This window comes from Tripterygium wilfordii, chromosome 1 (genome assembly GCF_013401445.1).
Source record: "Tripterygium wilfordii isolate XIE 37 chromosome 1, ASM1340144v1, whole genome shotgun sequence".
Taxonomy (NCBI): domain Eukaryota; kingdom Viridiplantae; phylum Streptophyta; class Magnoliopsida; order Celastrales; family Celastraceae; genus Tripterygium; species Tripterygium wilfordii.
Genome location: NC_052232.1, coordinates 8,670,213 through 8,686,475, shown reverse-complemented (window position 1 = coordinate 8,686,475; position 16,263 = coordinate 8,670,213). Strand labels below are relative to the sequence as shown.

Below are 16,263 nucleotides of genomic sequence, written 5' to 3'. Positions count from 1 at the left end.
TGTTGGCAGCTTGACTCGTGTTCTGGAGAGGATATATGAGGGCTCTTGAGCTGTTATTACATGCTTGAATTTGAATCCTCTCTACAGGAGTAAAGTTTATTACAGCCTAGATTTAAGAGCATCCACAATGAGATGATTTTGAAGTACTTGAGATTGATACTTTCTTGATAAGTTAAGTGTTAGATGTTCATCATGGGTATAATAGATTGTATTTCAAGTACTTGAAATGCTATTTTTTTGATAAGTATAGCGCTAGATGCACACAATGGTGAAAAATAACACTTGAAAATTTAGTTGTGGAAAAATGATACTTGAGAGTTGAAGTATGTATATAGTTGATGAATAATGAAAAGAGATATGATGAAAAGGAAGAGAGAATATGAAAAGGAAGAGAGAGAAAATAGAGAAAATGAGTATGAAGTGTTGGAATGTATGGAGTATATTGTAGGATTCACTCATCCAATTAAATTGTGACACGCAGGATAGATGAGAAGAGAGGGAATAATTTTGGAGTGCTGGATATTTGATGCACCACTGTGGATGCTCTGACAGTTGGTGTTTAGACTAATGAATATTATAGTATTGGTTGTGTATCTCCCAAGGGTTTGGATTTATTCAAATAGGTTGAGCTTTTTTTTAATATTTCGTGCCTAAATTTCATTGAAAAGTTAGGCTGCTACGCTTGGTGTTAGCGCGATTGTTTTTATGTTTTAAGTTGGATTGTGTCCCATTTACGATCACTTGGGTGATAACCTTGTGGTGAACTTACCGTATATACTTTGTATATACTCATGAAGTCTTAAGTTTGTTCTGGAAAATTTTTTAACATGTAGGTATGACGGTTCGTGTTTAGGCTTCAAAGGAAGAGTTAATCGAATCAAATAAGCATAATAATTAATTATTTATTGAAATTGAGGAGGACGTCTTGATGCCAATATAACACTTCACAACTCGTAAAGTTTTAAAGATGAAATTGATTCATGGAAAGTAGATCCATTCAAGCATTGAGTTGTATCTCTAAACAAAAAAAAGGGAAAAAAAACCTTTCAAAAAGCTTAAAAAAAAAAAAAAGAAACTACTCTTTAAAGGGTCCCGCTACACCATCTTCCCGCCAAGAAAAGGGGTTACTTCGCGCCAAATTGATGCGCTAGGGCAGAAAAGGGGATTACTCACTTGGTGCCTCATTTCGTATCTCTCTCTCGCTCTCTCTTTCTCTCCCCGTTGGTGAAGCTGTGACCGAAGGTAACGAGGAAGGCCAGCTATGGATATCAGCGAAGATGTTCGGACGTCTCACAAGCGAGAATTCATGGCCTTCTTGGAGCAGAATGTAATTCTCATTCTTCTTCTATTTCTTCTTTCACTCTATTAATTAATTGACTGATTCATTGATCGATAACGATGAAATCAGATATACACCGACGAAATCAAGGCCATGATCAACCACAAGCGTCGCCGCCTCATCATCAACGTCTCCGATCTCCACTCCTTCCGTGGTCTCGGCCATAGGTTTCTCTCCTCCCGATACGAACCCTACCTTGATTAGGCCGCTTTTAATTCATTTGGAATAGGCGTTTACTATGTGAAACCGTGCATAGAGTTTTTGACGATTTCGGTCTTACTTTTGTTCCTTGGTTCAGGATACTAAGAAACCCGGGCGAGTATATGCAGGCGTTTTGTGACGCGGTTACTGACATTGCTCGGAGCATTGACCCCAAGTACTTGAAAGAAGGGGAACAGGTTCTGGTGGGTTTTGAAGGCCCTTTTGTATCTCGCCGTGTCACTCCCAGAGAGCTTCTCTCTGAATTCATTGGCTCCATGGTCTGCGTTGAAGGCATTGTCACCAAATGTGCGTTCTCACTTTGTAGCTATTTCTCTATACAGATACAGTATCTTTAACTGTTGAAACATTGCGCCGGCTTATTATCTTATCGTAATATATGTTCCTTTATTTTTTTTTTTACTTTGTTGGAGTAAGAGTTTGAGTCCCCATGATTTCCACTTTTCTGCACTGAGCTGTGATGCCTGTGTTTTCGTGAAGACGTAAATACACGATCTGAGTTGCAGGGAGAAGCAAGTGTTTATGTGTTTCTATATGTTTGTGAAGCACAAATGCCCACAATAATACGAATTCTGTGAATAAGTTACATATTGACTCATAACTATTTGCATTTATAGAAATGCCTTATCACATTGAATCTAGACAAGATATAGTTTGGGCTTCTGAAAGTAATTCTCTATGTGTATATGTTTAATCGGGATAGAATTTCCTTTCTTAGGCTCTCTTGTAAGGCCGAAGGTTGTTAAGAGTGTTCACTTCTGCCCTTCAACTGGTAACTTCACCACTCGTGAATATCGAGACATCACGTCCAACATGGGTTTGCCCACTGGTTCTGTCTATCCTACAAGGGTAACTTGAGCCTCCAATTTTCATAAGTTTATAGTGTTACTATCAGAGGAGCATTTTTCATTCGCGAAATATTTCTCAGGATGAGAGTGGCAATTTGCTAGTGACTGAGTACGGAATGTGCAAATACAAAGATCATCAAACCATATCAATTCAAGAAGTGCCTGAGAATTCTGCCCCTGGTCAGCTTCCAAGAACTGTTGATGCCATAGTTGAGGATGACCTTGTTGATTCATGCAAGCCAGGGGACCGTGTGGCTATTGTTGGTATATACAAAGCTCTTCCTGGGAAAAGCAAGGGAAGTGTCAATGGAGTTTTCAGGTAGCTCTGAACAAATGTATTACCTTTTATTTGTCCTCTTTACAGCCTTTTTTTCGTGGTTAAGCCTCGAGTTTTTCGTCTTGTAATGCAGGACTGTTCTCATAGCTAATAATGTCAATCTTCTCAACAAAGAGGCAAATGCACCAATATACAGCCCCGAGGACCTGAAGAACATTAAGAAGATAGCTGAGAGGGAGGATGTATTTGAACTACTCGGTAATTCACTTGCACCTTCGATCTATGGGCATTCATGGATTAAGAAAGCAGTGATTTTATTGATGCTTGGTGGAGTGGAAAAGAACTTGAAGAATGGAACCCACTTACGAGGGTGAGTTACTATTTATTTTTGGCATGTTGGCATTACATTTCAATGAACTATAATGAATAACAAGTGTATATATTCTCCTACCCTCTATTCCTTTGTACCTTTTGGTTTATTCTGGGAGATTGTTAGCCCTCCAGGGCAAGAATTTTGATTCAATGTAATTGAATGTCTTGTTGCTTGCAGGGATATTAACATGATGATGGTTGGTGATCCCTCAGTTGCCAAGTCTCAACTTTTAAGAGCAATCATGAATATTGCTCCCTTGGCCATATCCACAACTGGTCGTGGTTCATCTGGCGTTGGCTTGACTGCTGCTGTTACATCCGATCAGGAAACAGGTATAACCCAAATGCCCTTGAGGCTTGTAGTATTATGTATTAATCTTTGTGGAGTTTGGTAACATGCTTGTGATCAGGAGAAAGAAGGCTTGAAGCCGGTGCAATGGTTCTTGGTGATAGAGGTGTTGTCTGCATTGACGAGTTCGACAAGATGAACGATATAGATCGTGTTGCTATACATGAAGTTATGGAGCAGCAGACTGTTACTATTGCCAAAGCTGGTATCCATGCATCACTAAATGCTAGATGTAGTGTAGTGGCTGCTGCAAACCCCATATATGGAACGGTAAGTGTTGCGAATTTAAGCATATCATCAGTCTCTCAACTAAGAAGTTGGGTATAATTGTATATAGGTCCAATTTCTGACCTTTCTTTTTCTCTTTTGGTTGTCTATGTAGTATGATCGCTCATTGACTCCAACAAAGAATATTGGACTTCCTGATTCTTTGCTTTCTCGATTTGATTTGCTATTCATAGTGTTGGATCAAATGGATCCAGATATTGACCGCCACATTTCAGAGCATGTATTGCGAATGCATCGATTCCGATCTGCAATCGATGGAGGTAGATGAACAATATTCTCTTCCTTAAAAGGAAGACTATATATAAGAGTTCTCAACTTTAAGTAATGATGTAGGCGAAGCAACACTTGATGGGAGTTCAAGATATGGAAGAGAAGATGAAGCTGATGCCGATTCTGTCTTTGTGAAGTATAATAGAATGCTGCATGGGAAGAAAACAGATAGGGGTCGGAAGCGTGACACTCTTACAATTAAGTTTCTGAAAAAGTATATTCACTATGCAAAGCATAGGATTCAGCCTGAGCTAACAGATGAGGTAACTGTTATATTCTGGCAGATTGGTTCATTTCTTTTTTCCTAGGATATTGCTATATGCAAGATCGTAGCCTGCAATTTTTAAGACATTGAAATTTTTTATGGTCCCTTGCTTTCTATCCACTTCAGCATGATGTGGATGTTCCTTGGTTTAGACTAACACGTTTGTATACAGGCATCTGAAAACATTGCGACAGCTTATGCAGAGCTAAGAAATACTAGTTCAGATGCAAAGGTTGGTAGAGATTTCACCATTGAAAATGTTTGACACAGTAAATGATATGGCTGTCTTTCAACTGATATCATCCTTCTTTGTAGACTGGAGGAACACTCCCGATTACTGCCAGAACTTTAGAAACCATTATCCGGCTCTCCACCGCTCATGCCAAATTGAAGTTGAACAGAAAGGTACTTACTTTATTTCACTCCTTTGATGTGCCGTCTTATTGATATGAGTTATGTGGTCATTCTTGCATCTTCTTTGTGACTTTCTCCATCAGATCAGTGCTCAACTTTTTGTGCTATATGCTGCTGCATGATTTTTCACGAACAGGTTGTAAAGTCCGATGTTGAAGCTGCCCTGAAAGTTTTGAATTTTGCAATATATCACAAAGAATTGAGCGATATGGAGGAACGTGAACAAGAAAGGGAGAGGGAATTGGAGAGGACGCGCAAAGCAGACCGTCGTGCTGATAGAAATAATAGAGCTGAGCGTGATACTGCTGATAACGAAGGGTGAGGTTTAACCTTTATTTTGCATTAACTTCAAACCATATACCATATACTATTTCTTTGTCATCAATCAGAGAGCCATCCTTCTGTTTGGCTTGTCATATATTTGTTGCACCAATAGTGGATGTCACTACTTACGGTCCGTTCTCCAATGGTCATTAGAATTAGACAGGAAGTGAGTAAATCTTTCTGGTTATGTGTAAATCTTTCTGAACTTATGTTTTTGAGATGAGTTCCTCTCCATTTTATGGAGGTGCCCAATCAAACATATCAAGAGTCATACAGATCCATTGATGAATGAAAATATTATTTAGGAAATAAATAAATTTCCCTGGAGACTCCAAAGAGGGGGAAAGGGATGTATCTTTAATCGTCATTGGTTGAACCAAATTGAAAAGATGAGACAATTTAGGTAAATAATATTGTTGATCTTTTGCTTTTGTGTTTGTTTTTTTTTTCAAAATTAGTTCACTAGTAGAAGCTATGGAAGTAGATGATCCTCCTGCTGCGCAAGCACCTACAGAGATATCTTCTGAAAGGTTTGCATACTAGTGGCTGTTTGCTTTAGCACATACTCCTTTTTCCGTGATTTCCAGTCAGGGTTCTTAATTATTTGTCCCTAAATTTGGTATTAATATTTTCCCTTGTTGCTTGTAGAATTGAAGCATTTAATTCAGCGTTGAGCCGGGTATTTAGCCAGCGTAGAAGTCAGGAAGGTGGTATAGCCATTGATGATATAGAAAAGGATATCAACACTGGAGATCTGCATTACTCAAGGGCAGAGATAATGACCCTGCTAGAGGTAGGGATCCTCATATCCATCTTAGTGGGATACCACATAGTAATATGCCAAACTGCCAATTTCCCATAAAACTTTACTAGCTCTTTTTTTAAGATTACTTATGTTTCAAAATTTAAGCTGAAACCTGTTTTTAGATAGTACTCATGCCTCATGGTCAGTTTGCTACTGTTAAGTTCGGTTGTATCCACAGTAAGGATAGCAATAACATAGCCTTTCCTAATTGTTCAGAAACTACATGATGATAATAAAGTTATGATACACAACGGAAAGGTGATAAGGATGTAATGAGTTGGAGTAGCAGCATCCATCTCATTTTGCAGCAATATGAGCAGCAGGTACATAGCTGATTTTGCTTACGCCAAGATTTTTACTGGCAGGTGATGGATTTGCTTGTATTTCACATCTTGAATATTAACAGAGTCCGTCTTTGATATTAATGGACAGATGAATTCAAGGGAGACATGTTTGTCAGCACCGATGCACGCGGAGGTGAAGATGTCATTTCATATTCTAGGCTGCATTGTTGTTTACCTACCTGCTGTTGAAGGAAGCTGAATGCTAGTGTAGAAAATTACCATTGCTTAACTTAGTAAGTTGTGCCATTTTAATCAGAATCATTCCTACTGTAACTCATATACCATACAATCGTCGCGCTCCTTATTTAAAATCTTGCAGTTCTTGTCACTAGCAGCTCCACGGATGATGGCTGATGAACCAAAAATATAAATTAATTTCATTTCCCTGCATCAGTCGGAATCCGTATTTTTGGGATGTGGGGAGCTCATATGATCCAGGGTGATCAAGTTTACATAATTTTCAGAAAGAATCCGTGGTCGAGTTCAAATAATAACTTAGCTTAGATGATGAGGATGGAACGAATTGGCTTATGCTCCAGGATGCTTAACAGAAATTTTTTTGGTTCATGCTACTTAACCGAAACCATCCCATTCATAGAAGTCTGACCCAGAATTACACCATCTCCCTCACCCATCTGTAGTCTGTGTGGTAACGCAAGCATGGGAGATCTCTGTATAGAGGGTGGTTAAATTGCACCAAAGACGGGCGGAATCATCATCGAATATTAGGTGGTGAAACTTAGTGTGAATTTTTGTTTTTGAGTTTTATATAATATTGTTTGTTAACATTAAAACAAAAACCATATCCATATATTTGATAAAATGTTTACAATTTTTTTATGAGTTGTCATATTTTAATAATATTGCATAATAACCTTCTCACCCTTAACCCTCTTCATAATTGAAAATACCCTCTCTACAATTAATTAGTCTGTACATAAGCGGATACACCAAGTTATAATTTATAATTTTTTTTAGGGACAAAGTAGTTAAGTTAAAATATTTATTAGTCTGTCTACTAGAAAACACTGGATTAATACAATTTTTGGTTATTAAAAGAGTTGTCAAGTCTCTTCTAATATGCACACACATGCATATTTCTTACTGTTTGGACAATAAATTATATGATCTGCCGTGTGTATGTACATATTTGAAATTTTTTTAACTTTGCGTTCTCAAATTGTAATGTTTGAATATTTGGTCAATGAGTTGTAATTTGAATCGTACATTGGACACACATATGTTTAATTTAGTCGATTGTCAATCGAGTCACCTATCTTGGTGTGACTAACTGTTCCATTAATTCATGGAACACTAATAAAATAGTATTGTAGTTATGCAAATGTCCCCGAGTTTACCAATTTTAACCGTATATAGTCGCAAATTTTAGAATATTTTAAATTTTGAGTAATTGGTTGGGGGTTCAGCTTCGATCTGTTGAACCCAAAAGAGAGGAATTCCTGCTTTTCATCTTCTGCAGAAGCGAACAAAACGTCATATAGAAAGACGTGGCAAGGTTGCATTTTCATGTGGCGGGGGATGACTGAATCGTAATTTCGAGAAACCCATAAGTTCCTTTCACGCGAGTTGTATGGCCACAATGTCCATGCTTAGAAGCTACCCTCTCTGCCATCCTTATCCCCTCTCTAAACCCTACTCTCGGATCCCTCTCTCCAGGTCTCTCTCAGTTGTTTCTTCAAAGGTAACACCCAAACTTTTGTTACTTGCATCGTTCTTCTGTTTTATGTCTTTAACGCAGTGTTTGATTGCCGGGAAATTGTGGGAAAAGAATCATTGATTACAAAATGTTATATGCAAGTTTGGATATCACGAAATTACAAGTTTCTGACTTTCTTTTTTTGCAGTTTTTGGGGTGAATTTTTATTTAGTTTTGTGTGGTTTGATGATATCAATCAATAGTTGTCTGTGTTGTTAGATGGAAGGGAGTGAAATTACGGAGCAAAACCAAGTGAAGAAGAAAATATTTGTGGCTGGGGCTACTGGTAGTACCGGCAAAAGAATCGTGGAGCAGCTGCTGGCTAGGGGTTTTGAGGTCAAGGCTGGAGTTCGTGATTTGGACAAAGCTGGAACGATCCTTTCCAAAGACAACCCATCTCTTCAAATTGTAAGACTCAGCGAATTTAGGGATTACAAAACATGAAGATCAAAACAAATTGGATCTTTTGTTGATAGAATATTAGAATGTGTTTCTGCAGAACTTACGGTAATGCTGGATTTTCTATACTGCAGGTTAAAACGGATGTAACGGAGGGGGCTGAAAAGCTTGCTGAAACAATAGGTGATGATTCACAGGCTGTGATATGTGCCACCGGCTTTCGGCCTGGTTGGGATTTGTTTGCTCCTTGGAAGGTCTTCTTTTTTACATCAGTTTTCACTCCGTGTTGGATATATGAGACTTTATTTACGTTTCGTAAGAGTAATTTTTGGTAACTGCTAACTTCAGCCACACTTTCTGTTTTAAAGTCAGTTTCTTTCTCTTTGTATGATCCATCAAAGCATAAAAAGTAGAGTGAGAGCCTGAACTTGCTGAATATTAGGGATTTTGAATTGAACCTTTCTGTTGGCTAAGCAAAATAATTTTTTCAACCTATTAGTGATATCGTTATATATGGTATTGGAGTTTTGAGGAAAGAGATAAAATTTTCAAATCAACTGTTTTTGTTGTATTTGAATGTATTCAGCACATGCTGATAAAGTCGGTTTCTGTTATGTGCATCTGGAGATTCTGGACATATCTTTCAAGTTCTTGTGATGATTCGCACATGCTGAATCTATCTTCAATCCTTGTAATGCTTCCAAGTGTTTAACTTGTCCAATAACAGAAGGAAAAAGGCTAAATCTTTCAATTTCAAAATGAAAACCACAACCATTCCAGATATTTGGTGTTTCATGTCTGTATTAGCCTCTATGGAACAGTTTGGGATGTTTTTGAGGTTGAAAGGTTTAATTTTGGCGTGATAAATATTGTTGAAGCATTTGTTATGTAATTACAGGTTGATAATTTTGGCACAGTCAATCTTGTTGAAGCATGCCGCAAGCTTGGTGTCAATAGATTCATTCTTATTAGCTCTATTTTGGTGAATGGTGCTGCAATGGGGCAGATATTAAATCCAGCTTACATCTTTCTCAATGTTTTTGGACTCACTTTAGTGGCAAAACTTCAGGCAGAGCGACATATCAGAAAATCTGGTATAAACTACACAATAATTAGGCCTGGTGGGCTGAGAAATGAGCCCCCATCTGGAAGTGTTGTTATGGAGCCTGAGGTAGCTGCATTTGTTAAACACCCTTCAGATTATTTTCATGCTCTTGAGAAAACTGACTAATTTCCGTCTCGCTCGCTCTCTTTGTAGGATACTCTTTATCAAGGTTCCATATCTAGAGATCAAGTTGCAGAAGTTGCTGTTGAGGCGTTAATCCTTCCAGAATCCTCGTGTAAAGTTGTAGAGATAGTTTCTCGGGATGAGGCTCCTAAACAGCCATATAAGAATCTCTTTGCTTCCATTAAGCAGACATGAACTCAAGTTCGAATGCAGTCATTTTATGTTCCTTCCTGCTGATACTTTGGCAAAAGTAAAGTGCTCCTGTGTTTTGTAAATTTAATAAAAGTGTGTCCAAGGGAAGTTTCTCTTAGATGTTTTTCGGAGATACAGTTTCAAAGCACTTTGTAGTCGCATACGGAGCCTTGTTCCAACATACAGTCATTTTTTCTGATTTTTTGAGCCTCTTTTAGGACATATTTGTGTGGCTTTTTCCACGAATTGAGCTTGTGATTTCTGGGTTGGATCACAGCAACTCTACCGCTGAGCGTTAAGAGGTTCTTTCTAGGAATTGAACCTGTAACCTCCAAGGTAGCACTGCAGCAACTCTATCACCGGGCGGTTATTCGCTAATCAAGCTAAATTTGCTATTTTGGGTTGCTATGAAATTAGGGATTTTGGGTTGAGAGAACCTTAGGGCTTTTGTTTTTTGGCTGAGAAACAGGTGTGGATCTTGCTAATGCTACAAAACAATGTAAGGTAAAAGCTAAGCTAACTAGTAAACCAAGAAGGAATACTGCAATCACTTAATGAACATACAATCCATTCAGCAACAAAGAATACTTGCACCTCATAAACATTGACCAAGTACCAAATACATGATAAAATTAGAAAAACCAAGCAATAAGAGATACTAAAGCAGCAACTGCAGCAGGAACACCAAGGGCAGCCCCAGCACTCTCCATTGGCGATGGTGCAATTTCCCCAACATCTTCGTGCGCAACGGCAACTCCCATCATAGAAAAAGCCAGAAGAACCATAATGTAGAAGGTGAAAGCCATGGCCATTTTAGAACCCTCCATTGATGCAAGTGGTTTGTCACTAGAAACACAGTGGAAGTGGATTTGAAGCTTTGGGTGAATAAGAATGGGGAGAGTGTAGATGGGTTTATATAGGACAGGTTGCTTGGACACTTAAGAATCTGCCAGTCATGTTATGTTGGTAAAGCCACAAAGAAAATCTCTGGAAGGCACTAGTTCACTCCTTGCAATCATAATATTGGTGATGGTGTGATGCCCTTTCCAGGAAAGGTTTTGGTAGCTCCAGGGAGGACTTAATCTTTGCTAAACAAGCCTTATTAGCAATAATGAGGGGCCATGTTAGGGTATTATTTTCCAGATTTTTGTATTAACAAATGCATTATGTATTCAACAAGTGGCACAGCCTTTTTCCTCAGCTCTTCCTCATCTTCCTTTCTTTTTTGTTTTGTTTTCTTGCTTACCTTAGGGATTACTGTTTCGTTAGACTACTTAGTTTTCTGTCTTTGCTGGGTTGGTTTGGACATGTATTCTTGTCTTTTGTTTTTTTATATAATTTGTGGCTTATAAAAAAAAAATAGACAGTGATAATCTACAGAATTAATAATGGGTCCGTTTGGGAGTGTTGTGTTTTGACCTCTTGTGGTGAGGTGAGATGAGTTTCGAGGTTGTGAATTTGTGATGAGGTGAGGGTAAAATTGAATATTTTTCATTGATATCAATTAATTTTTAATGAATTTATTTTTGTAAAAATCTATATATAGAATAATAAAATTGATTGATGGCAAAATTGGGAAAAAAAATCTCTTGTTTTGATGCGAAAAATACAGTCAACCGCATTGTGTCAAGAGTGAAAGCAGCTTCAGCTTTAAACTCATTGCACCAGTGCGGTGATACACTGATACCATAACACACCTCTCGATCAAACATTTTTTTGTAACGAGAAATCCATAAAAGACATTTTGTACCCCACCCTATATGGTGAATCCTAAGATCGTGAATCTCCCCATCTTAATCAGTGGCATTTACTATCTGTGGTTTGGATTGGAATATAATGAAAGTCGTTTTGAGGAGTGATCAAATTATTTGCAGCTATTAAACTGATTTTATTATATAATGTGAAAAAAACATCAACAGCAACGACTCTGTGGCCCAATGGATAAGGCGCTGGTCTACGGAACCAGAGATTCTGGGTTCGATCCCCAGCAGAGTCGTTAATTTTCAATTCGTTTTTTGTTTTTAAAAAAATTTTGGATTAGGTTTTGCTTCTCTAGAAGTTTCAATGAAAACACATTTGATATTTTAAGCAACGCCATGGGGTTAAACTCGGACCATTAAACCTGTTTGCATAGAAATTTTTCACCTTATGATAAAATAAGTTGAGCGGAAACCGAACACATGGCTACAAATAAGAGTATATTAAAAAAAATTTGGATTAGGTTTTGCTTCTCTAGAAGTTTCAATGAAAACAACATTTGAAATTTTAAGCAACGCCATGGGGTTAAACTCGGACCATTAAACTTGTTTGCATAGAAATTTATCACCTTACGATAAAATAAATTGAACGAAAATAGAACACACGGCCACAAATAAGAGTATATAACTTGAATGATAATATATATTCTGATACAATACACAGTACTTTATAATTATTTGCCTAATAACTAACCAAATTTTCAACGTATATGAATACCAAACATGGACTTCACGCTCATCAACTCTTTCTGATGCATATCCACTCCACATCACTACATCAGTGTATACAAACCTACTATTCACTGCATGGTCGTGGAGTTTTAATTTATGCATGAAAAGAAAAGTAATAATTATCACAAATTAATGATAATCAATCCCTATATATACATACATACATACATACATACATACATATATATATATATATAAATAAAGAATAAAGAAAGAAAAATAAAATTAGTCAAACAAATTCTTAAGAGCGTTTCGCTTGGCACAGGATTCTGCAGGCAAGATTAACACCTTCTGATTATTACTGTCAGTTTGAAGAATTACTGGATCAGACGGTGTGACAGCCTCCACGTCATCAGCACTTCCTGAAATCAGTACTCCTTGCTTTTGTATGAAATCCCACTTGTCTTGGAAGAGGTAAAAGAAAGCCATGAAACAGACTTGGACTGTAAAAAGTATGGTGTAAAGACTGGTGCTCGTCAATGTTCTTCTTGTGTATGCTTTTAAGCCTGTGTAGATGTTGATGATCCCCACCAGAGAGATCATTGTGCCAAGAATCCAATGAAGAAAGTACCAACTACTCCTTCTGCCATTTCCTCTGCATAAACCAGTGCTTAATTAGTATATATATGTGAATCGATTTTAGGGTTTAGGATTTAGGGTTTAGTGGTAACCTTCGAGGCCTGAAAAACCCAACTGCTGTTTGAACCCAAATGGCACCGTAAAGCACAAGACCTATTTTCTGGTGATTGTTGTCAAAGGAGTTCTCAAAGCTTCTTAAGGACAAGATAGCTCCAGCTGTAACAAGAAGAACTGAGAGGATCTGATATTACAAAAAGAAAAGCAATATATGAGAAGTTACAATCCTTGAACAATTTTTTCTTACCACCTAGCTTAGCATGCCTTTCAAATAGCTAAGAGGGGAAAATCTCGGGCCGTCAAAATAGTCTACAACATGTGAGACTGAGCTGAAACTCATGTGGGTAAAAAATAAAGCTTCTAACCCCTTCCTAGAAGTGGGAATTAAAGTCCAAGATACCAAAAAATACTCCCAGTCAATTTGAACTCCCGACCTTAACGGCATGCCGAACATCCACCCAAAAGATATATAATCAATTGAGCTATTGCTTTTCGTGATTTTGAACAATTATTATAATATGCAAATCAGAAGGCTATGTGATGGAAATAAGTAGTTTGCTTGGTACTTTAAGTAATAGATTAGAGGAAGAAATGATAGTGGTTTTTTCACTGGCCTAGCTAATTGTTTTCATGAGGTAATTAAATTAAAAAAAATTTAGTAGATTCATGTTAATTAAAATCACATGATCATGATGGAGTGAGAGACACATTCTAGCTCGTCATTTGAAATTACTAATAAAATTAAGCTTGCAATATAAGCTGTTATCAGTTAATTAATTAATTGACAAAAATATGACTTGGTCGGTTTGTGATTGCACTAAAATCTGGTAAGCAATCATATCAAATAGTAAAAATAAAAAAGGAAGGATGTGGAGACAATATGATTAAAGTTGAAGTATGATTGAGTACACAAAGATATTATAATATGATTACAGCTCTAAAAGAATCCCACTCTGGTTTTGTGAGGAAAATAGAAAACACAAGTGATCTCTATATTTATTTATTTTTCCTTTATTAATGTCACCCTTTTTCGTACCACTGTAAAAAAATCGCGTAACCCGAACCAACCACCAAACCAATTAATTGATTGTTATAAAATATATGTTAGTGAGTACCGATTAAAAATCCGAAAAAACCGATCAAATCATTAATAACCGACCGAATAATCGGATAAATTTATGTAAAAAAGCCGACCAAACCAACCCTTTGACACCCTTACTTTTCAAATGGTGATACTGTAATTATAATTTTTTATTTGTGGATTTCTTTTTACATCTAATGAGTTTTGAACAGCAAAAATTCGTCATGTAAGTATGATTATCAACTTTCGTGCACAATACTCCCTTTAAGAGGCTCCGTTGGTTTAAAGTCTCGGGAAAATCATAATTTTCTCTAGGGCAAATAATTCATTTTTAACATATATTTTACGAAAATATAAAAGGAAAATTCCTTAGAACAATTAAAAAAAAAACTAATAGTTTTCACAGAATTTGATTTTTCTTGAAACAAAAGGAACAAGAAAGAGAGTTATATATGAATATGAAGGGTGGTTTGAGTTTTACCTGGAAAACAAGATGGAGGTAGAAGAGAATTTTTCGTCGGCGACCTTGCTGTTTGTAGGACATTCGGATCGTCAGAATCCCAAGTGGCATCAACAACCCTATCGCAGCCCATAACAGAAATCCATGTACTCTAACATCTGATTTCATTTGTGGACTCAACTGCACAAGTAGACTAGTACTGCATTAACAAATGCTTAATATATATATATATATGAGGAGGAGAAATACATATATTTTTACCTTGTGAATGCCATCTTTGATGTTCTTATGATTAGTGCTTGACTGGTTCATCTCTTCATGGGTTGAACAACCAACAAATGGTAGAAGAACAGCACAGAAAACCAAAATCACTGAGTTTGTTGCAGAATTGAAAGACATTATAAACAATACAGAAGCACTAACTACTCCAACTGCAATTAAGCCTATTCCTCTCTCTCTCTCTCTCTCTTTGTGAGTGAGAGTGAACGTGAATTTTAGCTTGTAATGATTCTATAGGGGAGATAATGAAGATCATAGACTCATTAGAATATAGGTATAGTTCAATGTGGCAATTGAAATAGATCTTTTTGTGCAAAGAAGCCAAATAAGAGTATGATTAGTGTTGGGTGGATAGAAAAGAAAACCCAAAAGTGCATATGTATATGTTTGTATATCAGCTTATGGAATATTTATAGGCATAATGGTGGATGATATATCTCTCTTAGGGGTGAAGACTACAAACCAAAGAACAAGAAGAATATGTTATTTTATGGGAATTAATTGCTAATTGTTATTTTCAACAATGTGGGGTGGACATTGGTTGGATTAATGATAAAAGTGGGGTGCCAATATAAAAGGAGGGTCAAATTTTTAATGAATGAGAACTTTGTAGGGACTATATATATATATATATATATATATATATATATATAAAATTATATACTGCTATAAAATTAATAATGAATTATTTACAACATCGAATTGGCATATATAACTTAACCGATTGATTTATAAACAAAGATTTACCACCTCTCACACAACCAAGGCATTCTAGATTGGACAATGCTAGAGACCCCCAAAAGTTCCCCAAATCTATGTGGCATTAAAATAACCATTGATTAAAAATACACATGTAGGACCCACTTCACATCCAACACTCCACATTAAATGGGGAACTTTTAGGGATCTCTTCTTGGGGGTCTCAAGCATTATCCTTCTAGATTTAAGTATCATAATCAACGGCTCAGAAGAACAAAATCGTGCGAGTTCGGTCCAAAATGGACAATATTAATTTGTAGTATTTGCCGTTTGGTGTGGATTTTTTAACATCCATTGCTATATATATATATAAATGAAGAAGTACTGAGTTCATACATGATTATAAGCTAGTTAATTGCAAAGGCAAAACCATTATGCTTAACTAAGGCTTCAGCAAAGTTAATTATTTACAATCCATAAAGTAAATCGATTGCAAAACTACCATGGGATTAGTTTGATCATTAAAAGGGTCTAGAAAGGTATTGCAAATTTGCAATCAATCAGAATTTTACATTAGAAAAATCTGACTTTTTTGGGTATATTAGGCATAGATGTCAAAGAACTTTTTTTTAAAAGGGTTTAGGGCCCATTTTATCTTTAGCCACTCAGGATTTACTCTTTTTGCTCGTCTTTCATGTAATTATTAACAAGACTTATTTTTACAAATTTATTAATCCAAAATTGATTTGATAGGGGTGACAAAACTCTGTTCAGTCCGGATGATCGAATTTATCTGATCTAGGTTAAACCAAGTTTTGACATAAGTTATACGTTTAAAATCTAAGTCCAAACACAAAAATCTTATCCGACTTATTTGTCTGAACCCTCACCCAAATTAAGTTATTGACCGATTTACTTGTCCAGATTTAAACCAATTTGGATATGGTCAATTAAGTACGTTCGAAATCC

At 36.6% G+C, this 16,263-nt stretch overlaps 3 protein-coding genes and 1 non-coding gene across 5 annotated transcripts; 3 read left to right on the top strand and 1 right to left on the bottom strand.

The window, feature by feature from the left end:
- The first annotated feature begins 1,141 nt into the window (after positions 1–1,141).
- LOC120014904 (DNA replication licensing factor MCM3) lies at positions 1,142–6,448 on the top strand. Its single transcript, XM_038867061.1, has 17 exons — positions 1,142–1,327; positions 1,409–1,506; positions 1,638–1,846; positions 2,277–2,407; positions 2,487–2,725; positions 2,817–3,053; positions 3,234–3,388; positions 3,466–3,674; positions 3,787–3,952; positions 4,026–4,225; positions 4,400–4,459; positions 4,543–4,632; positions 4,778–4,959; positions 5,424–5,495; positions 5,614–5,758; positions 5,987–6,093; positions 6,203–6,448. The coding sequence occupies exons 1-16, from the start codon at positions 1,262–1,264 to the stop codon at positions 6,041–6,043; spliced, it is 2,316 nt and encodes a 771-aa protein (XP_038722989.1). The 5' UTR covers positions 1,142–1,261; the 3' UTR covers positions 6,044–6,093; positions 6,203–6,448.
- A 1,084-nt stretch (positions 6,449–7,532) lies between these two features.
- LOC119980614 (uncharacterized protein At2g34460, chloroplastic) lies at positions 7,533–9,851 on the top strand. 2 transcript variants are annotated; one of them, XM_038823493.1, is made up of 5 exons: positions 7,533–7,816; positions 8,035–8,239; positions 8,365–8,484; positions 9,129–9,401; positions 9,489–9,851. In XM_038823493.1, the coding sequence occupies exons 2-5, from the start codon at positions 8,051–8,053 to the stop codon at positions 9,651–9,653; spliced, it is 747 nt and encodes a 248-aa protein (XP_038679421.1). In that variant the 5' UTR covers positions 7,533–7,816; positions 8,035–8,050; the 3' UTR covers positions 9,654–9,851. The 2 variants fall into 2 exon arrangements, with proteins under 2 accessions (XP_038679421.1, XP_038679353.1); XM_038823425.1 differs by having other exon boundaries at positions 7,534–7,816; positions 8,051–8,239.
- Positions 9,852–11,573: 1,722 nt separating this feature from the next.
- Positions 11,574–11,646, top strand: TRNAR-ACG. The gene has a single exon. It is a non-coding gene; the product is annotated as a tRNA-Arg (tRNA).
- A 365-nt stretch (positions 11,647–12,011) lies between these two features.
- On the bottom strand, positions 12,012–15,059 carry LOC119982952 (cytochrome b561 domain-containing protein At4g18260). Its single transcript, XM_038826605.1, has 4 exons — positions 14,578–15,059; positions 14,338–14,496; positions 12,811–12,959; positions 12,012–12,734 (listed from the first exon to the last, which is right to left on the bottom strand). The coding sequence occupies exons 1-4, from the start codon at positions 14,713–14,715 to the stop codon at positions 12,365–12,367; spliced, it is 816 nt and encodes a 271-aa protein (XP_038682533.1). The 5' UTR covers positions 14,716–15,059; the 3' UTR covers positions 12,012–12,364.
- Between the last annotated feature and the right edge of the window lie 1,204 nt (positions 15,060–16,263).

Excerpts from the sequence above, each read along its gene's own strand:
- LOC120014904 (XM_038867061.1), top strand. The coding sequence starts at position 1,262 with ATGGATATCAGCGAAGATGTTCGGACGTCTCACAAGCGAGAATTCATG. Across the intron at positions 1,328-1,408 it reads TGGCCTTCTTGGAGCAGAAT|ATATACACCGACGAAATCAA; the intron begins GTAATTCTCATT and ends CGATGAAATCAG. Across the intron at positions 5,759-5,986 it reads AGATAATGACCCTGCTAGAG|AAACTACATGATGATAATAA; the intron begins GTAGGGATCCTC and ends CTAATTGTTCAG.
- LOC119980614 (XM_038823425.1), top strand. The coding sequence starts at position 7,706 with ATGGCCACAATGTCCATGCTTAGAAGCTACCCTCTCTGCCATCCTTAT. Across the intron at positions 7,817-8,050 it reads TCTCAGTTGTTTCTTCAAAG|ATGGAAGGGAGTGAAATTAC; the intron begins GTAACACCCAAA and ends CTGTGTTGTTAG. Across the intron at positions 9,402-9,488 it reads GTGTTGTTATGGAGCCTGAG|GATACTCTTTATCAAGGTTC; the intron begins GTAGCTGCATTT and ends CTCTCTTTGTAG.
- LOC119982952 (XM_038826605.1), bottom strand. The coding sequence starts at position 14,715 with ATGTCTTTCAATTCTGCAACAAACTCAGTGATTTTGGTTTTCTGTGCT. Across the intron at positions 12,960-14,337 it reads ACCTCCATCTTGTTTTCCAG|ATCCTCTCAGTTCTTCTTGT; the intron begins GTAAAACTCAAA and ends TTGTAATATCAG. Across the intron at positions 12,735-12,810 it reads GGGTTTTTCAGGCCTCGAAG|AGGAAATGGCAGAAGGAGTA; the intron begins GTTACCACTAAA and ends TGGTTTATGCAG.